This window comes from Dysidea avara, chromosome 7 (assembly GCF_963678975.1).
Source record: "Dysidea avara chromosome 7, odDysAvar1.4, whole genome shotgun sequence".
NCBI classification, from domain to species: Eukaryota; Metazoa; Porifera; class Demospongiae; order Dictyoceratida; family Dysideidae; genus Dysidea; species Dysidea avara.
The window spans coordinates 19,781,803-19,809,114 of NC_089278.1; the positions used below are offsets into that span (position 1 = coordinate 19,781,803).

Sequence of the window (27,312 nt, forward strand, 5' to 3'; positions counted from 1 at the left end):
ATAGAACTTGCGCGTCTGTGTTGCAGCAAATCGATCAAAAAACTGCAGATCTGGATCTGTCTTTTAAGCCTTTGTGTGTCCCCTATTTGTTTGATGGCCATAGTCATAGGAAAGAAGGAGTTCAACTGTCTGGAGGCTGCACTAAATCAATCACTGAAGGTGGCACTACATTTTTGGGGAAATCATTGGAGGTGTCCTTGAGTGTCACAAAACTGCTGCAACCAAGAAAATGATTAACTCACTGTCTCTGCTCTTATCAGCTACAGACCTGCTGCCAATCTGTGGTGAATATAAACTATGGCTATACAAAAATTATAATTGTTTCATTATTACATTTTAATTTGTCTGTGGATGCCATTGCTAAGTCTGCTATTAAGTAGTAAAGTGGAGAATTTAGCCACCCGCTGCCTTAAGAAGTGGCTGGGACTTCCTAGATGTGCCACTTGAGCCATTCTTATCCTGGTGTCTGCTGTCCAAGTATTTCAGTGGTGTCCAGAGAGGCTTTTGGTAAGTATCCTATCTTGCATCAGCACATCTGGAGACCCCAACTCCAGCAGTTAGAGCTGCAGGTTCATCTGGGGGGTGCTTATTTACAGACCCAAGCATCTGATTATCAACTTTTATCTAAGGCTTGTTTGCAGTTGTCATCTTTTCCAATGGCTTGCCCTCTTTATCTGCTGTCTAAGAAACTGCTAGTGGCTGATGAGCGTTCAAGGTACATATGATGATCATTTGGACACTCTGTGTGTTCAGTGTAAACTTAAAGACTCTTGTGTGCTTGGAATCCTGCTGTAAAGTTTGTAACAAGGGGTGTCATACTGGTCACCTTTCCTTTATCCTGCGAGCTGCCTCTGATACCCTCCCCACCACACCAGTAAATCTGCAGCAATGGCATATTCAGTGTGATGTGAAGTGCTCTGTGTGTGGTTATACACATCCCACCACAGCTCATGTTTTGGGGGGTTGCCCTTTTCTCTATCTCAAGGCCATTTTACTTACAAGTTGTGTGTTATATAGCTTCCAATCTCTCTGGTCTTTTGGCTGAGTCGAAATCATTCATGTTTATGAGAAATATATGCTAGTGTGTATCCTCAGGCAACCATCCCTCCATTACTTATCATAACATCTACTATCCTGACATTGTAATTCACAATGAATCTACTAATGCAGTTGTTCTATTGGAGTTGACGTATCCTTTAGACTCCATCCAATATTTTGAATCTGCAAGGGATCAAAAGCAGACAGAAGATTACTTACCGATTTTATCTGAACTGGACAGATTATAGGAACTCCCTGTACCATCAAAATAAGTGTTCTTGGACATTATCTACAATCATCCCTGTCCTCACTGTGTAGTAGCTATTCTAGGATATATTCAACAAACTACAGTATTTTCAAGGTCTCGGTGTCGAAAGATTCTCGATGAAGCTGTTGGTAGAAGAGTATTTCTGGCGAGGAACTGTGCCGAGTGGTTGGTGGAAACATAGGACTTTTTCTTTAAATATTATGTTTGTTTTATTTGTTGTTGTTTTTTTGCTGTAGGTTTCTCTCCTTGCAACGCCCACCTTATGGGTTTCCATGTTGTGGGCACATGTGCCCGAGGACACACCACGATTTAGTTTCTGTATGTCATACATTATTTCATCATCAATGATGGTTCTCTCTCTCATGTGACATCATTATTCCCTATAGCGGTTGTAATACTGGTTGTCATATGAAGGGCATGCATAGCCAGTATAGCTTAAATCTAACTAATCTTAAAGAACAGAAAGGGAGAGAAATGGTGTTAGCTGTACATGATCAATATCAAAATAATTTGCCATTGTGCTTTGAAGTATACTGTGCTTCAAACTATATTGTAAATGTCCAAACAGTCAAAGAAAAGAGGGCTTGTGTGGTAAGTATCAGTGGAGGGAGCAGGTTGACTCAGCAGTATGTCGAATACATACATACATACGTGCTCAGGATGCGCAGCTAGGGATTCTGGGAAAGGGGGGGGGGGGGGACATGCTCCCTCAGGTAAGTTTGGAAAATAGTTATCACAAGATTGATTTTAAATTAAATTAATTATACAACCAAGTACTAAGAATAAGAAATGCACAGTTAAAATTACGCCATCATAAATAATTAATGTTCTCGAAAACTACAAGGCCTAGAGACATGAGCTAAGCGGGGATAGATTCGCCTGTGAATAAAGGCACAACCATATAATAAGTATGCCTGTTCATGCTGATGACTTGACCGTACATGTAATTCTATATAACACCCAGTACCACACCCTTGCTTAATTACAGACTGCATGAAGGAGAAGATTAGTAAACATCCTCAGAGTGATTGCAGGAGAGCCAGAGGCCACTTTACACGGGAATTAAATCAATTGGAAACAATTATTAGCAAACCCAAACTAGACTGTACTGTGTTATTGGATTTTAAAGCAATTTATAGTGGACAGAATAAAGAGTAGTTATATATATATATATTATCTAATCCAAAACAGCCAAGCTGTAAAAAAAGTGTGCTGCCCTCAAAAAGGCTATGGTGAAAAAAGATGTGAAATCCAAGGTGGCGGCCAAAAAATGGCTGTGATGGTAGGTTAATGGTAAAAATTTTAATAGCGACAATTCAGGTGAATTATTGTGCCGCTTGGTCTTGGCACAAAATTCACCTGAATTGTCATTATTAATTTTTTTACCATTAACCTACCATCACAGCCATTTTTTGGCCGCCACCTTGGATTTCACATCTTTTTTCACCATAGCCTTTTTGAGGGCCGCACTCTTTTTTTACAGCTTGGCTATTTGGGTAAGATTTCACTTCTTTTTGTATTTGTATACCCCAAAGCCAGCCTATGGCCAGCTTTGGGGCTTTTTAAACCTATCTTTTTTTTCTTTTCCACAGGAAGAAGAAAAGATGAAGCAGATGAATACTTTAAATATTTCTGATTTTATCAATAAATGTACAAATTATATATATAATACGTATATTTATTACAGAACTCTACATGGTGGTTTCTTTGTAACTGAACACTCTACAAGGTGACTTCTTCTAGCTGCTCTCTCTACAGGGTGAATTGTTTGTAGCTGAACGATCTACAAGGTAACTTCTTCTAGCTGATCTCCCTACAGGGTGATTTGTTTGTAGCTGAATTCTTTACAGGGTGATTTGTTTGCAGCTGAACTCTCTACATGGTGGTTTCTTTGTAGCTGAACTCTCTACAAGGTGACTTCTTCTAGCTGATCTCTCTACAGGGTGATTTGTTTGTAGCTGAACTCTCCACAACGTAATTTCTTCTAGGTGATCTCTGTAATTTGTTTGTAGCTGAACTCTCTACAGGTGATTTGTTCGTGGCTGAACTCTCTACATGATGGTTTCTTTGTAGCTGAACTCTCTACAAGGTGACTTCTTCTAGCTGATCTTTCTACAGGGCGATTTGTTTGTAGCTGAACTCTCTACATGGTGGTTTCTTTGTAGCTGAACTCTACAAGGTGATTTCTTCTAGCTGAACTATCTCTTTCCGTAGTTGAACTCCCTACAAGGTAACTTCTTCTAGCTGATCTTTCTACAGGGTGGATTGTTTGTAGCTGATCTCTCTACAGGGTGACTTGTTTGTAGCTGATCTCTATACAGGTTACTTGTTTCTAGCTGATCTCTTGAATTCTCTTCAGGGTGACTGCTCTATTAGGGTGACTGCTCTATTAGAGTATCTTGATCTTGCACTTGCTAAACCAAGTTGGATTTCGTGTTATAACTCCGTGGCTTTAAGTCTGATTCTTCTACACCATTGAAGATCCTTTCTAAGATGATTACTCCATCTGTACAGTGATTTTCAAAGCATTACCCCAAGCGGTTTTTCTGGTAGGCGTGACAAGTAGTCGTTTTTTATTAGCTAATCTCGATTGCATAATTGTTACACACTGTTGGTTTTTTCGTTGTATCTTCCTGATTTTTAGCTCGATTTCTTTCAAACCACAAAAGGTTTGAGGTGCCATAGTTAACCTATTCACCCACCGATTTTCAGCTTCTTCCCATACGCGGTTTACCCTGTAGGCGTGACAACATATTGGTGTTATTTATCGTGAATAATCGCTCATAACTCTTTGCCTGTTCATCGTATTCCGAGATGCGCCATTATACTCCCCTTCTGTGTGCCAAATTTCAAGGCAATTGGATATGGCGTTCGCGTTTTATAGCAGTTTTTGTAAGTGTGCGACAAGAGGAAGAAAATAAGAAGAAAAACGAAGAAATTAAGCCAATTTTTGAAGTCGCATATCTCGGGAACGCTTGAAGCGATTTCGTTCAAATTTGGAATGTGGAGTGCTGAAGTTGGAGGGCATGTCCACAGCTAAAATCGTCTTGTTTCATCAAGGCAGCACAGATGCGAAAATTGCGTTTTCTTTCTTCCTGTCAATATAGAGTAGTTGTGGTAGTTATGAGACACTTAACTTCAAAGCATTGAAGTTACGTAAAACTGTAACCCTGGTATTTCACACTAATACTATGGAAAAGTGTACCCATAAACTACATTAACTGGCCTAAAAATTCAAAAAATTTCCTGCTTTGTGGTGATCTGTATGATAATTTTTCTGGAACACTGTAGATGTGTGTATTATGAGACATATGGGGGTATTATGAGACGCTGTGCTTGAAAGTTGACTAGTTCATATTTAATTACGGTAGATTTCATATGTAAAGGGTAGCAGGGACACTACAGACAGTCGGAAAAGAATAGTTGACTTCATATGTCTACTTTACATCTTTGTACTCTTAACTACATAGTGAGTGGTACAAAGAGAATCATCAACAGTATGCCAATATGATGTAGTAAATTTAAGGAGCTATATCATCCCATAATTAGCTTTGTGGTTGACTTCTAATCACTATCTGTGATGATCTGAATAGGTACTATCTCTTTACTCCTAAATCTGCAGGATTTAACCTGCTCAACTGGTTTTAAGCTATGCAACCCATATTACCCCATGTCGCACAATACCAGCCTCTACTCTACTCACTGGTGTTGCGCGCCGGCTTCTTGGGCCGCACGACACACTACCGTGTGTTTTGATGTACATATCATTAGATTGAATTGTAAGGTAAATTAAATGGTGGGGCAAAAGATAAATTTTCAAAAACACAGGATTGGATCTTAAAATCATTTTATCACATGTACTAGATATCTAATCCAAAAAAGCCAAGCTGTAAAAAAAGTGTGCGGCCCCCAAAAAGGCTATGGTGAAAAAAGATGTGAAATCCAAGGTGGCGGCCAAGAAATGGCTGTGATGGTAGGTTAATGGTAAAAAAATTAATAACGACAATTCAGGTGAATTTTTGTGCCACTTGGTCTTGGCACAAAATTCACCTGAATTGTCATTATTAAAATTTTTACCATTAACCTACCATCACAGCCATTTCTTGGCCGCCACCTTGGATTTCACATCTTTTTTCACCCTAGCCTTTTTGAGGGCCGCACACTTTTTTTACAGCTTGGCTGTTTTGGATTAGACTTCATTTCTTTTTGTATTTGTATACCCCAAAGCCGGCCTATGGCCAGCTTCGGGACTTTTTTAACCTATCTTTTTTTTACCACAGGAAGAAGAAAAGATGAAGTAGATGTACTTTAAATATTTTATCAGTAAATGTACAAATTATATATAAAATACATATATTGATTACAGAAATCTCCATGGTGGTTTCTTTGTAACTGAACACTCTACAAGGTGACTTCTTCTAGATGCTCTCTCTACAGGGTGAATTATTTGTAGCTGAACGATCTACAAGGTAACTTCTTCTAGCTGATCTCTCTACAGGGTGATTTGTTTGTAGCTGAATTCTGTACAGGCGATTTGTTTGCAGCTGAGCTCTTTACAGAATGGTTTCTTTGTAGCTGAACTCTCTACAAGGTAACTTTTTCTAACTGATCTTTCTACAGGGCAATTTGTTTGTCGTTGAATTTTCTACAGGGTGATTTCTTTGCAGCCGAACTCTCTAAATGGTGGTTTCTTTGCAGCTGAACTATCTACAAGGTAATTTGTTCTAGCTGACCTCTCTACAGGGTGATTTGTTTGTAGCTGAATTCTGTACAGGTGATTTGTTTGCAGCTGAGCTCTTTACAGAATGGTTTCTTTGTAGCTGAACTCTCTACATGGTGGTTTCTTTGTAACTGAACTTTCTACAAGGTGACTTCTTCTAGCTGATCTCTCTACCGGGTGATTTGTTCGTAGCTGAGCTCTTTAAAAAATGGTTTCTTTGTAGCTGAACTCTCTACAAGGTAACTTCTTCTAACTGATCTTTCTATAGGGTGATTTGTTTGTAGCTGAACTCTCTACAGGTGATTTGTTTGAAGCTGAACTCTCTAAATGATGGTTTCTTTGTAGCTGAACTCTCTACAAGTTAACTTCTTCTAGCTGATCTCTCTACAGGGTGATTTGTTTGTAGCTGAACTATCTACAAGATAACTTCTTCTAGCTGATCTCTCTACATGGTGATTTGTTTGTAGCTGAATTCTGTATAGGTGATTTGTTTGCAGCTGAGCTCTTTAAATAATGGTTTCTTTGTAGATGAACTCTCTACAAGGTAACTTCTTCTAGCTGATGTCTTTACAGGGTCACTAGTTTGTGGCTGAATTCTCTACATAGTGGTTTCTTTGTAACTGAACTCTCTACAAGGTAACTTTTTCTAGCTGATCTTTCTACAGGGTGATTTGTTTGTAGCTGAATTCTGTACAGGTGATTTGTTTGCAGCTGAGCTCTTTAAAGAATGGTTTCTTTGTAGCTGAACTCTCTACAAGGTAACTTTTTCTAGCTGATCTTTCTACAGGGTGATTTGTTTGTAGCTGAATTCTGTACAGGTGATTTGTTTGCAGCTGAGCTCTTTAAAGAATGGTTTCTTTGTAGCTGAACTCTGTACAAGGTAACTTCTTCTAGCTGATGTCTCTACAAGGTCACTAGTTTGTAGCTGAGCTCTCTACATGGTGGTTTCTTTGTAACTGAACTCTCTACAAGGTGACCTCTTCTATAGCTGATCTTTCTACACGGTGATTTGTTTGAAGCTGAACTCTCTACAAGGTAACTTCTTCTAGCTGATCTCTCTACAGGGAGATTTGTTTGTAGCTGAACTCTCTACATGATGGTTTCTTTGTAGCTGAACTCTCTGCAAGGTAACTTCTTCTATTGATCTCTCCACAGGGCGATTTGTTTGTAGCTGAACTCTCTACATGGTGATTTCTTCTAGCTGAACTATCTCTTTCCATAGTTGCATGAACTGCCTACAAGGTAACTTCTTCTAGCTGATCTCTCTACAGGGTGACTTGTGTGTAGCTGATCTCTATGCAGGTTTCTTGTTTCTAGCTGATCTCTTGAATTCTCTTCAGGGTGACTGCTCTATTAGGATGACTGCTCTATTAGAGTATCTCGATCTCGCACTTGCTGCACCAAGTTGGATTTCGTGTTATAACTCCGTGGCTTTAAGTCTGATTCTTCTACACCATTGATGAGCCTTTCTAAGATGATTACTCCATCTGTACAACGATTTTCAAAGCATTACCCCAAGCGGTTTATCTGGTAGGCGTGGCAAGCAGTCGTTTTTTATTAGCTAATCTTGATTGCGTAATTGTTACACACTGTTGGTTTTTTCGTTGTATCTTCCTGTTTTTTAGCTCGATTTCTTTCAAACCACAAAAGGTTTGAGGTTCAATAGTTAACCTATTCACCCACCGATTTTCAGCGTCTTCCCATACGCGGTTTACCCTGTAGGCGTGACAACATATTGGTGTTATTTATCGTGAATAATCGCTCATAACTCTTTGCCTGTTTATTGTATTCCAGCCAAAGTTGGTACAGAGATGCGCCTTTATATCCCCTTCTGTGTGCCAAATTTCAAGGTAATCGGATGTGGCGTTCGCGTTTTATAGCAGCTTTTGTAAGTGTGCGACAAGAAAAAGAAAAATAAGAAGAAAAAAAAAACCAAGAAATTGAGCCAATTTTTGAAGTCGCATATCTCGGGAACGCGCGAAGCGATTTCGCTCAAATTTGGAATGTGGAGTACTGCAGTTGGAGGGCATGTCCACAGCAAAAATCGTCTTATTTCATCAAGGAAGCACAGAGCTACGGAGGTGCGAAAATTGCGTTTTCTTTCTTCCTGTCAATATACTCACGGGTGTTACGCGCCGGCTTCTAGGGCCGCACGACACACTACTGTGTGTCTTGATTTTAAAGGCACAACTGATAACTTCAACTTTATAGCTACTGTTTTGTGGTACAAGTTGCTATTTCAGTCCAACTTTTACAACTATGGCCCCATCACCATACGTATATATTTTCCAACTAATCCAAAGTTAGTTACATATATACAACTATAGATTTCACATGTCCACAACTAACCCTCCTGGGCACACTGACTGTATAAATGCTGCGGTATGTGAGTTATAAGTTGATATTTTAGGGGTCTGAGAGTGTAATTTCCTGAAGCTGTATGATATTTTAGCTTAAATTGATGCTAATAACACTAAATATTGTCAGTAATGCAAACTGCATCCACTGAATATATGTCGCAACTGCATGCTTTTAAAGAGTTTTCAATTCATTTTCACCAGGAAAGGGCAATTCCCTCCTTTAGATTCACATATGGTATATCTGATTCATACTGTGTTTATTGTAGGACATCTCCTTTGGATGTAAAAAGAGAGGATGTACAGCACTTTCATTGCTTACGTATGTTGATAAAGAACTATGTACTAGTATACTAATTTAAAGGAATCCAAGCAGTAAAAAGTAGTGAAACAGGTGATGAAAGATGCAAGGGCGGATCCAGGGGGTTCAAAGGGTTCCATGGAATCCCCCTTTTTGGATGCCTCAATATGGTTTCATTGCATGAAGACGAACAAGACCATCCTGGTTAAAGATAAAAGAAAAGACAAGGTGCAGAGAGCACACACTTGTGGGAACCCCTAAATATGCATCCCACCTTGTGGTGTAAAATGGTGGCTGTGCACAGGCAGGCAGACAAAATTCGAGTTTAGGTGATTTTTGTAAAATTCTATATCTGGTCATCTGTAAGTGTTTTTTGTTTTTTTAATGCTGTAATTCTGATGTTAGCTGGACTAATATTATGATCCCATAAAGGTGATTTTGTCACATAAGATGTCTCTAGGTAGCCATTCCGGGAGAATTTTAAAATTAATGGAAATACTTTTTATTTAGCATAGCCGTGTAGTACTCCCTGAGGATCTCATAAACACTTAGTGTTTAAAAATCCATTATAGGATGGTGGAGTTATAAGCAATTTTGTCCTTTAAAATAGGCAAAAAATTTTCCATATCTTCCCGTTGAAAAAAGTCCCAAAAAATGGCACAATTGAAGAAATGCTTACAACTGAGCTTTGCAATAACATTTTGAACTTCTGTTTTCTGTTATAAATACCTTAATACATGGACCACAGTGTAACCTTACTTGTAAGACCCTCTGAATATAGGTCACCTCCATAGAAAGCCACTAAATAGTACCATGCATTTAGCATCTTGCTGATGGCAAAACAACATACACATGGTGAAGTGCAACCACTCTGTTCCAGCCATCTCTACTCAAAAATACAATGTGCATGCAAAGAAAGGAGTTGTACAGTTGATTTATAGCTGCTTATATGATTACTTTGTCTCTTAATGTACAGCTCCTTGACAGCTACCAAAATGGTGCATTAAAGAGATTAGCCATTTGTGGTGCAAATTTGCTGACTTTTAGCATAGTAATATTGAAAACTACATGGACAAAAATGCTCACCTTGGTGTAACTAACATGTGCTGGGTCGTTTCTTGCAAAAAGAACATAACATTGTGGTAGCTATATTGCAAAATAATCTTATAATTGGCATAAAATTCCACACAAACATATTTGTAGCAGGAAACTAACTGCACCATCGTATTCCTTGCCCCCAGAAACCCTAGAAATGATCCAATTGTTTGATCAATCACTCGTATGGCAGTGAAATGATTGTGCCAACTCTCCAATGGAAGATTCATGGAGAAAATTTTATGCAAAATTTACGGAATTCCGGAATCGCTACTCTAGGATAGTTTTTAAAAGTAGCTATTTAGGTGGTGCATGGTATTTTTGGGGGGGATCCCTACCATTCTTTTTTAAAAACTTGAATTCAATATTTTTTGATATATATGGGATAGCCATAGGTCACATTTTGTTTGTGCTACAACTATAGATACATGTATGTAGCATGGAACTAAGGGTGCAGCTCTCAGACGTTGCAGCCCTGTTAACTTTAATGGAACTTTACTCTTATTTGCAAGAGGAAGCATTAGCTACAACGTAAGCATCAAGTTTGTACAACTGAAAATCCCCACTCTATTAAAATTGTTAAACCAGACGCGCCTGAAATTGTTTTCAGAAGAGTGTATGTATATGTGTGTGTACCTACGTACCAATATTTGTCCGTACACACCCACATGAGCAAAATCATTAAAAGCAGCTTGCACATAAGAAGTAAAAGTAAATTGAAGTCTGTATTAAATGTCTGCACAGGTAAACTTTGCTCTGAGGTGAGTTTCTTCTCGGTGGTCTGAAAAACAAGTATGGCAGCTCTTCTTCATATACTTCGTAAACGGTCTTCCCTTTCAGTTTATGGACATTTAACACCTTTAAAACAATGTTGAAGGCCTCTTAGGCTACCAGAGATAGCGTATCCTTTGGGTTGACAAAGGGAATTATGCACTTATCAATGTAACCCCAACTACCACTAATACGGGCTGAGGAGGGGAAAGGTGGGGATTTGTAAAACTGAAAATTACAATTCCCCACCTACTGGGGAAATACTGGCAATGCAAACCCCGACCAAGTCTCGACCTGCAAACCCCGGGAATACTGGGGCTAGGAGGGAATTTGTGTGGTCATGTGGCGTTGGTCTAGTGATGAGTTAGTTCGAGTGGATTCTAGTATGAACGTAATAGCTAGAACCCGAGACACTCCTTCCTAAACTGAAAGCACACACCTTTGTTGTCTGAGTGAATTACTTTAGTGAAGACAAATTCCCACTATGTCAGGGAAATTTAGTGATCAATTCCCCGACCTTTCCCCACCCTCAGCCCATATTAGTGGTAGTCGAGCATTACATTGTTAGGCGCATTACCAGTACTTACGTGCGAGCTTACGCGAACAAAAATCAGAAGGGCAGCCTCAAGGTTTTGTCTAAACAATTTGCGTAAGAAAACAATAGACACACTATGAAACAGTTGAGAAGATACTTCTGTGCATCATTTGCTGTTTAAAGTGGTTTGTTATAGTTTACTTCCATAGCAGTGCATAGCAACATAATTACCAAGTTACAAAATAATTATTCATGAATTATGAAATATGCTAAATTACACTATTTACAAATCTAATTGTCTAGCTGAATTAGTTAATAATAACAGTAGCATAAATATAAACTACAATTATATACATGGTTGATTAATTGCCTATTTGGTTAGAATGAGATAGTATTAACGTTAACTGCATGGGCACCTGGTTTTTAGAAGTAGCATTAAATCAACTTGTTTTCAGACTGAAATTTTTATATGATTCAGTACATAAAAAGGTAACTAATTGGTATGGCAAGATGATGGTGACATAGCAGTGCACAGGTCAAGAAGATTTTTTCTCAGCTTACCCACTGGTCTTGTAGAACAATGGATGTTCTATTAGAGTAGTTGACTGTTCTATTACAGTGTTTTGATATTTAACAGCTTTATGTTAAATAATACTCCTAAAGCTAAAGTACAATTTTGAACCCCTTTTATATACTAATTCTTAGAAGAAATAATTAGTTATTTCCCTTGCTCTTTTTGTTTCATTGCCCATACATGCATAAGATACAATTGCACCTATACTACAACTTAGTAGCTTTCTAGCTTCCACATGTAAAAGTTTGGAGGAGGGTCCCAAGCATCCCCCTAAATCCGCCTTTGCTAGCTACATAGCTACTATTTAATAAGGTGCACTAGATCATAGTCATAGATTAGACCAACAATTGTAAATTGCTTGTTTCCCGTCCTATATAGTCAGACAAAATATACCATGCAGGCGGGCAGGCGGGCAAGCGGGTGGTTATTATTAACTATTATATTGTTAAAATCTATTATTTAATATCAAGGATATTAAAGAGAGCCCATTACAAGTTTCCTGGGTCTTGGCCTTGAGTATAGATGATTATTGCAGTCAAATTGTGTTGACATGTTTGTGTTATTGCACTAACCTGTTACAGGAAATACACAACCAAATACACTGTATAAATGTCGCTGAAGACCAATACAGACACCATTAGAATAGCCCAATAAATATATACACATTTATAGAGAAAATCAACATTTTCTCCAGAAATTTCCTGGTCAATAATTAGTGTCCAAACATAGCTGATTTGTAGTTTACTGTGCTAATTTTTAACCAAGTAAATTATAAAATAATGTGGCATTTATCTTGTATTATGTCTGTTACATTTATAATGTTACTACATCTGATCCATAATATTTTCACCACTAAAGGAAATGAGAAACCCTGAAATTCAATACACACAATAAAGATTCTTTTCATATTAACAAATGCTGTCAATATACATGTATGAATGGTGTAATAAAGTATGCTACTCAGGATTTGTACCTTCATGCAGTTAATATTATTCACACAAAACAGCCAAGCTGTGAAAAATTGGTGCGGCCTTAAAAAGCCTGGGTGAAAAAAAGTTGTGAAATCAAAGGTGGCAGCCAAGAAATGATGTTAATGCTAATAAATTTTAACAATACACATAGCCAATATCAGCATTAACATCATTGCAGCCATTTCTTAGCTGCCACCTTTGATTTTACAACTACCACATTTCTTATTATCTTTAGTACTTGGTTGTATAATTATACAAAAACCATAATGAAATTTTGCATGAGTTAAATTATCCTAGACTTTATCCAAAAGATTTGGATCAGTGTTCAGTCACAAAATAAGATGTGAGAGGAGCTCAGCAGCATATTCTTTTGTAGCTTGGGGATGAGGTTAGCATAATAAATACCCAACTGCTGCAATGCACTCTTCAAGCATGTAGGGATAGGACCTAGTATTACAGGGACTATAGTGGCTGTCATTGACCACATATTCTGTGATTATTGTTATTATATTATTTTATTGTTGCACAGATTACTTCTTATATATCTGGATATAATAAATAAAATCCTCATATCTGGAATAAAATACTCAGGTCTTTAATTTTAATTGCTTATGTTATTTCATTTTTGTCAGTGGTTGTAGCCACATAGCCATTTCCTAGGGGTTATGCAAATACACCTAGATCAATATCACATCAGTGTATACCAATTGAATTCATACACCACTAAAAGTATATCACCAATTACAATATTGTTAGATTGCACCATGATTTCTTTCTGTGACACTGGTATGCAGCCTTTCCTAGTCACTAAAAAAACACTGCCATGTGTCTTGATGGTGAAATTTCTTTACCAGCAAATTTTATTGCTGAAAGATGAGCTTTAGTGCTAGTGCTACTAACTGCACTGCTAACAGTGTATAACTGCACATGTTTAGCTAGCTAGAATGAGTTTAATATAATGATGAAACTATAGTTTCAAGTTATGCTGTGTAACTAAATTACTAACTAATCAGTTTTTATTGACATAAAGAAGTTTTGAAACTACCAACTTACTGTAAACTATGGTATATTTTACACAGGTAAGACATCTGCTTGTGGTGAGTATTTCTTGGGATATGTTCCTATGTTTGGAGGAGCACCATCAATCATTTTGCCTACAAATGAACTACAAGTTGTGAACTACACAATTGAGGTACCTATTATAGGTCTATCTCGCAATGGAACTTTAATGGAAAATTCTCAAAATGCTGTGACCCTTCCACAAAGTCTTACAGGGATATCACATAACTATCACAATTCTGAAAACAATGCAAGTAAAAGTGGCATCTATCTAAGCACTAATAGATTGCAAGTGACTGTAATTGGACAAAGTAGTAAGAACTCACTTGTTGAGACATTCTTTGCTTTACCAGTGATTGACCTGTGCCTCAATGAATATGTTTACTATGGAGTGTCAGTGGATACTTGTGGTGAAGCTGATGGTTCAGTGGTGGTAGTTGGTACAGAGAATGAAACAATGATAGCCATCACAGTTCCAGTGGATGCTCACATTAAGATTAACAACACTGCTGATTGGTTTGCACTTGTTCATGGAAAAGTTTACTTGTACAAAATTAGTAGACTACAAATATTATATATTTCTGCTTTTACAGTGGATTTGACAGGAACCAAGGTTGTTGCAAATAAGCCAGCAGCCGTGTTTAGTGGACATGAATGTGCTTTTGTCTATACCAAAAATCCAAAACACTGCAATCACCTTGTAGAGCAAATTCCACCAACAGAATTGTGGGGTACAGTTTACTATGTAGCTCCATTGCTGGATAGAACGATGTACAGTGTTAAAATAATAGCAGCATATGATTTCACTGAGATCTACATTGAATGCAACAACAGTCAAAGTAATTACACAAGAGATGCTGGTGGGTATTTGACAAAAGTTTTTAGTGATAAAGAATACTGTGTTATTCATTCCAATCTAAAGATTTTAGTGGTACAAATCAGTCACAGTCGAAACCCTCAAGATCAAAGAGGTAATCCAATGATGACACTAATACCTTCAAGAACACATTACACCAGTACAATCATTTCTTCCACTCTGCATGATCCCACAAAGCCACAGAAATACAAAAATAGAATAAACATCATTGTACTTGAAGAATATTATCAACCAGAAAAGATATTATTGACAGCAGGAGGGAAAAAGCAGTCACTTGAGGCAAACACTTGGGTACCAATTGTAAGAAATGATTCTATTGAAGCATACGCCACACAAATCAGATTGAACATATCACATGGAGTGTTTGAAGTGACTCATAACAGTGAATCAGCTTTGTTGACAGTTGTAGTGTATGGCTTTCTGGCTTTTAAAAGAGAAAGAATGTTTGAAGGATATGGTCATCCAGGATGGATAATGGGATCTTCAGGTACGTATGTGTTTACATGATACAATCCAAGATTTTAAATATTGAAATCAGTATAGTAAAATATTATTAATATATCGTATCATCCATTATTTTAACAGAGCAATTGTGTATGCAGAATATACTTAAGAGTATTAAACTTGTAGTTACTTTATCAAACTATCACAAGTGTATTGGAAGTAAAAGAAGCAGTGGATAAGGGCCTGTATTATAAGTCAAAGAAGACATCTGTGCATGGCATTATCAGTATTTGTGCAAAATATCATAAATTATTGAAGGAAACTTTGGTAGAAAGGTCTAAGCAAATAAATTGTTGCAGGGAGCATCTCCACAACTTATAATATAACATTATGACTACATTTCCTTATAATAGTTCATTGGGAAGTAGTGGTCAATCTTCTTTCAGAAAAACAAGTTACTTAGCAACATTTTTGTAACCATTTGATGTCTCACCAAATGGTACACCATTCATTTCTAGTTGTTGGTGTCTGGTTTGGTTTATAATATATTCCAACTCTAGGCTACAGTTGCTACTGTTTAATGGATGAGGTACAGTAGCAGTAGAGTCACACACAGGCTGGTGTTCAAATTGCTGATCTGTGTGTACTGATATAGCTAGGTGCTTTAGTTTTGCACATGAGTTTGGAAGAAGAACATTTGAATTTGTCAGTTTTGACATTCCATATTTCCCTTTTTTTTACAATACATTTAATATATAACTTACCATGATTTCCTCAACTTTGCAGCAAGTATGAAGCTGCTTTACAAGGTAGAATGCTTTAGCTATGTACTGTGTAGAACCTGATTTAGTGTTCATCCTTATCTTTTACAGTTATGAGCTTTAGTCAATCAGTGTACAGAATTATTGAAGGGCATGGACCAGCATATCTCACCATAGTCCTTAACAACCCATTATCAGCTAATGTCACAATACAAGTTCTTAGCAGTACTGGAACAGCAAATGGTGAGTTATTTCAATACTAGTTGTACTTTAATAGGCAATATAATGTTGCAAAGTTAGATATTTTCAGTGTGGTGTTGGAAATTTTAAAGATATAACATGTGTCTGTTCAATTACAGAGGTTGAGCTCTTTTAGTGTATCTTCAACTTGATCTTTTCTTGTAAGAATCGACTAGGCCTGAGTCAAAATTTTGCCCAAAATGGTTTCAGGAATTTTTTACCTATTTTGCTCTTTAGTGTTCCCATTACGCTTCCATTATACTCCAGGTTAGCAACATTTCTTACAAATTTTTTTGAACATTTTAATCTTTTGATTGCTGCACAGTAATAAATATAATATAATAATCAGTAAATTCTCTATTGTAGTATTTCACTACAAAAGTGACTGTTCTATTGGAGAGTATTTATCTAAGGAACTCATCTATTACAGTTTGTAATTTCCACTGACTGCTCTATTAGGAAGTATTGATGTATTTTCATGGAATTAAGCTCTATAGTTTGAAATATCCACCTATTATGCTAGCATTATGCTGGCATAGCACTCCAGTCTATTATGCTTTGTATTATGCTGGCATATTTGATACAAGCCTAGCATTGACCAATAAGAATGAGGGGTGTCCCCCTTATGATTATGACTATGATAATTGGAAAGGCAGCACAATGCTGATTACATCCAATTAAAAAGAAGTAAAGTAAAAAAGAAAAAGAGATTAGGGGACTTATTACATGTAAGTGATTAAAGCGTGTGCATTAATTACACAAAGTCTTTGTCATAACACAAGGGGGTAGTTTGTTTCATTCTTTAACAGTTCTGTAAAAATAGCTCTTTTGGTAATTGGAAGTATTAGCTGTTGGCAGTATAAATCTAAGTGGGTGGTAATGTCTGGTGTTGATGGATTCTGGAAAATAATAATTTGGTATTTGTAAAGCTGGTTCCTGGTGGTGGACAATTCTGTGAAGTAGGGATAATCAATTTACTTTACGCCTCTGTTTCAGTGTGGTCCAGTCAAGGCTATTTAACATTGCTGTAACACTGCTTTGAAAACTATAGTCTGACTGGACCCATTTTGCCACTCTCCTCTGTATCATTTCAATTTTACAGATTAGGTTCTGCTGGTAAGGATCCCAGACTTGAGTGGCATACTCAAGAATTGGCCGTAAAAGTGTAGCATAAGCATCTGATTTTACCTTGCTGTTACATTTTCCTAAATTTTTTTTTATAAAATTCAGCATTCTGGTGGCTTTGTTGGTAATGCCATTATGTGAGGTGCCCATGAAAGTGTATTGTCAAGAAGTACCCCCTAGATATTAGTATGAGTTGTTGGATTGTATGGTCTGGTTGTTTAAGGTATTGGTAGTTACTAGTGGTGAATGACGCCTTGTAAATCTTAGCAGGACACACTTATTGACGTTAAAATTCATTTGCCACTTCTGTGCCCATCTAGAGATTTCATCAATGTCTTTTTGCAGCAGAGTTGCATCTTTTTCATTATTAATGGTACGATAAACAACACAATCATCCACAAACAGGTGTAATGATGATGAGATGTTACTGTTAATAGTAAGAACATGAGAGGCCCTAATACAAACAGTGTCCTTGTTTGAATCCCTCTGCCTATGATATACATACGTACACATCACTATAGAGTGTACATTGTATATACTTTAAAGTATCCTCTCCTTTTGTTTTGTTTGGGTATGTGATAACCTAAAACAAGTAAACATGTGTACAGCTCCTTTGGAATTCAGTGTAATTTATTATTGTTGAAGCAGCACTATATTATATGCCTCTGTAATGTCTGGTCTTGTAGGTGAACATGTTGATTATGATTCTGGACCATACAAGATCACAATTCCTTCCGGGAAGACTGTTGTTCAATTTGGCATTCAAATAACTGATGATACAACATTGGAAGGAGATGAGTACTTTGATGTCACTATAGACACCAATTCCCTACCTTGTGGATATACCATTGGCAGTATCGGTCAAGCCAGAGTGATTATAGTGACTGATGATTGTAAGGGATCAGAATATAGGTGTACCTATACAGATAAATAGTGTGTGTTGCAAATTTCTATAATATATACATGTAGCCAACAACTTATTTTACTTTTGTGCCTAGCTGTGATGGTAAGCTTCAACCAGTCAACATACAGCGTTAACGAAGATGATGAATCAGCACAACCTGTACTAGTTCTCAGTAACCTAACAACAGCTGATATTACTGTACAAGTCACCAACACTGGTGGAAATGCAGTGGGTTAGGGCACATGATATACTGTACTTGTCACCTGTTTTATTTCTATAACACAATTACAGGAGGTGTTGATTATGATTCTGGACCATACACTGTCACATTTCCTGCTGGAGTGACCAGTGTTTCATTTGATGTTCCAATATTTGAGGATGATATTGTAGAAGACGATGAATATATTGTTCTCAGCATTATTAGTAATTTGTTGTCCAGTGGGGTTAATCAAGATTATCCTAATACAACCATGATTGTTATAGCTAAGAATGATAGTAAGTCCTATCATTATAACATACAAACTCATGATTCTAATATCCTTTATTCCTACAGTACCAACTATAAAAGTAGTGGATGCTATGATTGAAGCGTTGAGTGGAGAAACAGTTACATTAGAATGTCATCCTTCTGAAACTCAATACACATTATATTGGAATTATACAACAATAATTGGCACTGTTTCTGTTCCAAACAATGGTAGTGATAACCAGCCTCAGTCATCTCATCTAACTCTGCCCACAGTTAAAATAGAAGATAGTGGAAATTATACTTGTAGTATACAAAACTTACCTGGCAACATTTCAGTTTCTCAAACCATTTCACTTACAGTTGTACCAGGTAAGTAAATAAGTAAAATCTTTATTGTTGCATTTCTTACATATGTGTTCATAGCTTGTGGACTGGATCGTCTTTCATATGGGGTGTTATGGCCAATTACAAGCATCAATTCAACTGCTAATGTATTCTGTTCTGATATTGACCAATCATTTGGGTTTGGTCCTAGTGCTACTAGACACTGTTCTAGTGAGGCAGTCTGGGATAGAGTGTATACATCACAATGTAGTATTAAAGCTAAACATTACACAACACTGTTAGTGTTCTCTGCGTATATCATAGTACCTAGTGATGGAAGTCCATTGGAGTCTTCTCCAGAGATCACTAAGGTTATCTGCATGCATTCATGTGTTGATTGGCATTTGGTTTAACTTTTAATTTGATTACAGGTGAAAAGTTTGTATGCTGATAGCAAGTCTGTCACTACCAAGTTGAGAATTCTCCCACAAAATTTATCTGTTGAATCTGTATCACAACTGTTTAATGAATCAATTGTTGAGGGGTCAGCTGACACCATAGATAGCCTGTTACTAGCACCCATAGTGTTTTCTGCAAAGGCAGTAAATGATGATGATGCTGTTGAAAACTTCACCCAGAGATTTAAAACTGTTACTGGTTTGTTTTGGAAAGAATTATTAGAATTTAAGCCTGTTGGTATGTAGCATGAATTTAAGGTTTAAAACAGTTTAGGATAGCCTAATTATTTAGATATCTGCGTCTGTGGAAATAAGATAGCAACTGAAAATGACCAGCTACAGACATTGGATATTTGTATTGGTCCACCTACTACTCCATGTGTTCTTACTAACACCAGCTACCAAGTAGGTGGATTGTTATTTGTATATATATATAACCACTAACATACTGTAATTCTATCATGATAGTGTAATATAGAAGAAGGTTACACTGGACATGGCATGGTTTGTGCAAGGGACAGTGATCATGACAGCTTTCCAGATGTAGGATTAAATTGTTCTATGATTACATGCATGAAGGTATTAGTAACATAGTTATGTTATTAGTTTAGTTGATATAAATTATCTGTATGGTATGCAGGATGAGTGTCCATTTATTGCTACCACCGAGGCACAGGATCAAAGCCCTTGTCAGCCTTTGAATAATGGTTGGTTGTCTACTTACATCATACAACATTTTGTATGTGGCTGAAATGTTGCAGAAACAATTGGCTGTTCTACAGAAAATGATAGCAATTATGGAATTTCTTGGCCATCGACTGTGACTAACATGACTGCCACCATTCCATGTCCTGGTGGAATTGGTATGCTTATGTATTCACAAAGCATACCTGTTTATATACAATGTGCATTTATGTAACCAGCATGTCTGCAATGGGCTTGTACCAATAATGCTGCTTATTTACACTTCACAAAAATATACTCTAATAGAGCAGTCACTTACTCTAATACTACAGTCAAGAAATACAATTGTAATCAGCTCTGGAATGTACTTATGATATTTAATTTTGTGAAGTGCTACTTACCACTACAATAATTATTTCAAAGTATTTCAATCTCTAGTTATTCAAAAAATCATATCAACATATTAAAGGGTACTTTATTCTTATGGTTGTGTTGTATGAATGCCTTCAGAAAAATTGGACAGGCTTTCTTTGAATTTGTAGTTCACTTTTAATTGAAGTGGTCTGCTACATGTTGCAAGCACCCAGGGATTAGTCATCACTTGAGTTACAGATTTAGTTGTGTATTAGTAGATACCGTGCCACTTTTTACTGATACATAAGGCACATTTTAGATGTCTGCCTCCTTTTTGTAGGAAATGCTACAAGATCATGTAGCTCTAGTGGACAATGGGAAGCACCAGTAGTTGCAGAATGTTCATCTTATGAATTTAGAACACTAACAAATATCATGAAACAGGTACTTTCCTTAATTTGCATAACAAATTTATCATTATAATTATACTTCAGGTGAATCTGAGTGTATCCAACAATTCAACTACAGCAACATCAGAACTAAACAGCCTGATCACCAATTTGGCCATAGTTACTGACAAAGATGATGATGATACTTCAGAATACCCTGCTGATTTGGAAACTGCTAATAAATTACTTGAATTTTCAGTGAGGTATGCTCAATAGAAATGCCATTGTTATTATGTATATTACATATGCATGTCATGCTGATTAAGAACGTTTTATTACATGCTACTATAACTTTCAATACAGAATAATTGAAAATGATGCTGGTATTCTGTCATCACAGAGAACAGTTCAGGTATTTATATATGTGTCATAATTTACTATAATGATAATGCAATGGTGCAACAGGATATATCTGATAGCTTTAGTAACATACTTAGTCCTATTAATATTCAAGGGTGGACGCAACTACAAATGGTACAGTAGTATTTATATGTGTGTCCATTGATACATTTAAACTTATTACATACCTAAATAGATGGATCGCAATCAGAGTCAAATTTTGCTAAAGAATTCAGAAAGGTTTGGATTGTTATTAGCAAAAAGTTTGGATCAAGTTAGATCACCTGTGATTGTTAAATCAGCTAATCTTGGTATGTGTGGCGTTTGATAGGTGCTCATATCTTTATTTATTCATGCAGTGACTGAAGCTAAACTGTCAAATACCAGTGATGTTAGTGACATCTTCTTTCCTAAAATCTCACAGCTTAACACAACAAGTTCCATTATAATACCAAAAGGTTTCATCCATCAGCGATCTGATGCAACAGGCAAATAACTACTTGATCTATTGGTTATTTATATATGCTATTCAGGCATTGATCCTGTTCCAATTGTCAATATATTGTATAAGAATATTGAGAACATTCTACCCAATTACAATGAGTAAGAGGGATTAACTGTAAAAAATACATATTATTGTGTGTGCATACATTGAAGGTCTTTCAACCCAGTCAGTGAGGTGATATCTAGTCAAGTAACAAACTCATCTGTCTCTACAACATCACCTAGTAATGCTGTACAACTAATATTTCAATATAACATTGTGAGTTGGATATAATTATACAGATTAACTAAGAAATATGTTGTGTAGGGAAACTTGACTAATATTTCTTCAGAAGCAGTGAAATGTGGTTATTGGAACTTTTCATTACATGAAGGAAGGTATATAACACTATACACATTAAGTTCTGGTTATTTTAGTAATGTTAACAGAGGTGGTTGGGATACTGAAGGAGTTACAACTATTTCAGTTACTAATAATACTATTACATGTAATAGTAGCCACTTGACCAGCTTTGCTGTACTAGTAGATGTGTCAGGTGGACACAAGGTGTGTAGACATATTAATAGTCTGATAGCTACGTAGTTATAATCTATAGTGTCATTAATTTTATTATAAAGGATATATCAAAAGAGGAGACTGATGCTTTGTCTATAGTCACTTATATTGGTTGTGGAGTATCAATAATCTGTTTACTGGTTACTATCATAGTGCTGGTGTACTACAGGTTAGCATACTAGCTACATACAGTATGTTATGTATAATAATGCACTGTAAATAAATTGTCTGTTACACAGCAAAACACTTGCTAAAGGGATCCACAATTTTGTACACATCAACCTGTCAGTAGCGTTGCTGTTGGCTCTAGTCATATTTGTTGGTGGGATTGAGACAGCAAAGGACTTTAAGGTATGACATTATTCTTTTTGGGTGAAGAAATCAGACAGTATCTGTTGATGTAGTATGCTTGTAAAGTGGTAGCAGCTCTACTACACTACTTCTTCACTGCTGTGTTCACCTGGATGTTGTGTGAGGGTATCATGCTCTACTTTCTACTGGTAAAAGTGTTCAATACTGGACTGGGACAGAAAAAGCTGTTCTACCTTGCAATAGGATGGGGTATGAAATTTGCTATACTACACAATAACCAACCTAATACACCCGTAATAGTTACGAACATGTAAATTCATTGTCAAACCTTTAAAGTACTTTACATGTCTGTCTGGTTTACCAGGTAACATGTGTTAAATGTTATTTTGCTAGACATGCACACATCGTTTGTTTATTGAGCCTTTAATAGAGAGCTACTTCAGTAAGATATATTAATACTTATATAGCACTTCATATCCAAATATTCCAACAGAATTTGTCGAATTTCATTGTAAACATTACTAAGTCACTCTTATCAAATAGTCAGGTATTTCAATAGAATAGTTGACTGCTACATTGTTCTGTAAAATTATTATCCCACCTGCAAAAGAAAAGTAGTTATGTTAGAGTATATGTACAGTGTTGAATTATTGTTAAGTGAGGTGATTGAAACTTACATGGTACATAATACATTTTCTTGCTGATAGGTATTCCTCTAATAATTGTGGCAGTTACTGCTGGGGTAGCACATGATCAGTATGGGGAAGATGACTAGTAAGAATATTATTTGTTTATCTGAATCATGATATGCTGTAAAATGTAGTTGCTGGATTAAAACTGACAGCGGAGCTCTATGGAGTTTTGTTGCTCCAATGATAGCAGTGATTATTGTAAGAAGTAACACATACATGCTATAATTAGAGTCTAACATTAAAATATTATTTGCTATAGGTAAACATCATCTTCTTGGTTATGGCACTCCATTCCTTGTATGAAAGTCGGAAGAACAAGATGTTAATATCTGATGTTAAAATTGTGAAGTATGTGTATATAGGTACTGACCTGTTAATTAATTGCATGGTGGTGACTTTTTATAAAGCAAACATACATTACTAAGAGCTCTGTTAACATATAGATGAGGTGAACATCAGTGCTTTATTAGAGTATCTCAATCTTGGCAGCATTGGATTCTAGCTCGTCCATATACTAAAGCAGTCTGTTTGCTTCTATTGTATAAAACTACTGACAGAGATACCAGTTTACAAAAACTTTTGTCTCAGAAATGTACAAAAGTTTAATAAATGTTTATTTATAAAAGATTATGTAAATTTTTAGTCTGGTTTCTGATTGTGGGTTTATATGCCACTTTTCCATAGGGCAAAGCTAAAGAAAGTTCAAAATCTACACACTAATCAGCTATTACTTAATTTTTGTGTCTAGTATCACATTCACTATGCTCCAGATTTGGCATATTATCTGTTAATAGCAGCAATAAAAATGGTAGTGACACGTAGAGGTTCTAATTGGGATTACATTTGTTTAGATTCTGTTTAATCAAGCTCATCCATATACTGTAGCAGTTTGTTTGCTTCTATTGTAAACCCCATGGCATAGCTATAAACCTGCAATCAGAAACCAGACTAAGAATTTACAGAATCTGTAAATTGGAAGTGATCTTAGGAACATTTATTAAACATTTGTACTTTTCTGAGACGAAACAAGTTTTTGTAAACTGGTATCTTTGTCACTAGGCCAAAATGCTTCTACACACTCATTAGCTATTTATTTTGTATCAAGTATTAAATTCACTATGCTCCAGATTTGGTCATAAAACAAGCAATATTATTATCTGTACAGAGCAGCAATAAAACATGGTAGTGACACCTAGAGGTTCTGATTTACATTCGTTTATAGAATATACATGCTACCTGGCTCTATTAGACTACTTCAGGGGCAGAGAACAGTACCCCCTCCGTACTTTAATGAAGTGCAGTAACATGCAGTGTTTTTAGTGGCAGATGTCCACCGGAATAGAAAAATATTATATCATTAAGACACTATAAAAGCATGTATAGACTGAGGGAATTAGAGAGATGGTTCATATATATATAGCAGAATCAACGTTTATTTTGCCACTGAAGACAGGAAAATAGTAACCATTTATCATGATAAAAATGATGCATATACTTACACGTTACCTAAAAGTGTGGTGTGTCCTCAGGAATATACCACCACAACAAGAAGATAAATTACAGTAATAAAGATAGCTACTTAAATAATAGTTGTACAACAATTTCTTCAAAATTTTATGTTTCTACCAACCACATGGCACAGTAATATTCTAAGGCAGTAATAGATAAACCAGCAGCTTCATCATGTAGCTGCTTTCTGCACTGAAATTGTGAGATACTGTGGCCTGTTGAATGTAACTTAAAACATTGCACGGTGAGGATGTAGAGAATAGCCAAGAGCACTTAGCTTGATGGTCTCTGTTCTATTAGAGTAGTTATTTCTATTAGAGCATCTCAATCTCATGCACTCCCAAAACTGATTCACGTAGTATTCCATTCCAGTATAATCTTTAGCACAAGTCCTACTAAATCAAGGCAAGTAAGTAGTGAAGGGACAGTTTCCCTCTGCCCTCCCTATTTCTCTGCCTCTGAACTACTTTTAATTTTAAGCTACACAAGCATAACATTGGGTTTCATGTCTCTTTAATTTTAATGCTTTCAGGGTACCAGATTGCTATTGTGGCCTTCCCAATAATTATTGTGCTCATAGTACATGCATGTGAGTGTAACTTTTAGGCTTACTTTATTCATGGTGGATTTGGATATGTATTTTCCAAATCACATAAACCTTCAATCAAAAGAGCTATAGATCACAAGATTACATAACTTTAATCAGTGGCAGATCCAAGGGGGGTACAGGGGAATAATTATGTCCTATTCCCTCCCCCTTCATTTTCCCCCCTCCCCCCTAAAAATTTTAGACAAGATTGCGATACTTCAATAGAGCAGTTAAATTTTGTAGATAAAACTAATACACATGGTCCTATGTATGCCATTCTACGACAATTGACTCATAACTGACACTCATGACTGTCACTGATCCCTACAATTCTTGATCAGTGCAGATGATCACTTAGCATAATGTATTACCATTATTACATATTTGTGCATAAAACTGCTCTACATTAAAGTTTTCAGTCCTGAAACATATAAAGTACCTTTAGCTTCTGAGGGTTACCCCTGCTCCCTCCCTTGCCAAACCCTGGATCCTCCTGTGAATATCTGTGTTGTGAATTTTTTCCTATTGTGTTGTCTGCAGGAGCTTGATAAAAGCTACTATTATACTTCTGCCTCTGTTGGGTGTCACCTGGGTGTTTGGTGTTTTGGCTGTCAACCAAGAATCCAGTGCATTTGCATGGATATTCACTGTGTTCAACTCATTGCAAGTGAGTGGTTAAATAGACATTATAAATGACGTGATGTTGGTTGTATTTCAAGGGAATGTTTATTTTAATCTTCCACGTGATTAGAAATGAAAAAGTAAGAAACTATTTTCTTAATTATTAAAAATTGACAACTCTAACAGATTCAAGGAAGGTTAACGAATTCATGGAAAACAAAGATACAGCACAGCACACATTCTGTAAGTCCATACACACACTGTGTTATGTCTATAGATGTTGTAATGCAACCTTGTTAATATTCTGGATTGATAAATATATTGTTAGCCAGTATAATAGTTCTTGACATACTTTTTTTTGTTGCTAAAGGGTCGCCAAAGTTCTGCTGCTTCCAAGACTGACACACAAAAGAGTATGTGAGCATGCCTATCTATTGTACTGTTCAAATGCAAGCTCACAATTGAGCAAGCAGTCAAAATCATGACATCAAAATTCTCAAACCAGATGTGATGTGATCCCTAGACAATCTAGGCAAGTACCTAGGTAATAGGAATTTAACCTATACTTAAACACCATGACTTTCTGTATATCACATGGGTTGTTGGTATCTCTGTAATTATATTTCCTTCCTTGTACGATGTTCATTTCATGCAATAAAATATAATTCTACTGCAATGGCGAAATGCAGTACCATCATCTCCCTCAACCACAATATTGGTCACATGCAGAATAAACCATATGAGAGTGGTTGTGAAATTAGCTATTTTGAAAGACAAGTCTAGAATTCCTATAGAAAAAGCAAGCTAGAGCAGTTTATTTTGACCTTGAAAGACTCATGTGAGTGGTAACATGTTTCATGTCTTACCTTGCAATCCAAGTCCTACAAGTGTGAAGTTGCATTTGAGCAGTTGGACATACTTGTAAAATATTCACCTTTTGTTTTCTTTCCTTAAATGGTAAAGCTACTTCCATTGAACTTTCAAGTCATACTAAATTGGAAGAGACGCAACCTCACCTTGATGATGACACCAGTATAGTAGAAGCTAGTTTTGTTGATGGGGAGGTTACCATGACCGATATTACACAAGCAGGAGCTGTTGATCATATATAACTCAGCCAGTCATACAGGTTTATATGATTTGCTATATATCACATGATTTTGAAATATACACAGAAATTTACAAGTAGTGACAATAGCAGAAAGTATTTCAAAGATTTAGCAATGTAGTAATTTGTGCAGTTTACATGTTAATACATGGCTACACGAGTGTGTGTATGTATTGTGACTTTTTTTTTGTACTTTTAATTTAATCCTGCACCACATGTAGAAATAAATATTTCATAATTTAGGGATAACTATGGTCCTTTTGCTGAATATTATTTTATTGTTATAATTTATGTAAAAAGTATT

At 36.3% G+C, this 27,312-nt stretch overlaps 1 protein-coding gene across 1 annotated transcript; it reads left to right on the top strand.

Moving 5' to 3' along the window:
• Window positions 1-1,422: 1,422 nt before the first annotated feature.
• LOC136261090 (uncharacterized) lies at window positions 1,423-27,269 on the top strand. The gene is made up of 34 exons (XM_066055057.1): window positions 1,423-1,471; window positions 13,710-15,053; window positions 15,883-16,014; window positions 17,823-18,029; window positions 18,135-18,272; window positions 18,332-18,535; window positions 18,594-18,878; window positions 18,933-19,204; window positions 19,265-19,529; window positions 19,584-19,696; window positions 19,760-19,870; window positions 19,932-19,998; window positions 20,053-20,154; window positions 20,670-20,773; window positions 20,824-20,981; window positions 21,082-21,130; window positions 21,184-21,252; window positions 21,314-21,428; window positions 21,477-21,605; window positions 21,651-21,720; window positions 21,775-21,880; window positions 21,929-21,999; window positions 22,051-22,168; window positions 22,240-22,346; window positions 22,417-22,528; window positions 22,582-22,738; window positions 23,197-23,263; window positions 23,313-23,379; window positions 23,441-23,529; window positions 25,820-25,946; window positions 25,999-26,040; window positions 26,087-26,143; window positions 26,271-26,313; window positions 26,864-27,269. Exons 1-34 carry the CDS (start codon window positions 1,423-1,425, stop codon window positions 27,010-27,012), a joined length of 5,295 nt encoding a protein of 1,764 aa, XP_065911129.1. The 3' UTR covers window positions 27,013-27,269.
• The last annotated feature ends 43 nt before the right edge of the window (window positions 27,270-27,312 follow it).

What these genes read in the sequence shown, in the direction of transcription:
- LOC136261090 (XM_066055057.1), top strand. Translation starts at nt 1,423, where the DNA reads ATGAAGCTGTTGGTAGAAGAGTATTTCTGGCGAGGAACTGTGCCGAGT. An exon ending in GGTGGACGCAACTACAAATG is followed by an intron (nt 21,253 to 21,313) that starts GTACAGTAGTAT and finishes ATACCTAAATAG; the next exon opens with ATGGATCGCAATCAGAGTCA. An exon ending in ATGTGTCAGGTGGACACAAG is followed by an intron (nt 22,169 to 22,239) that starts GTGTGTAGACAT and finishes TTTATTATAAAG; the next exon opens with GATATATCAAAAGAGGAGAC.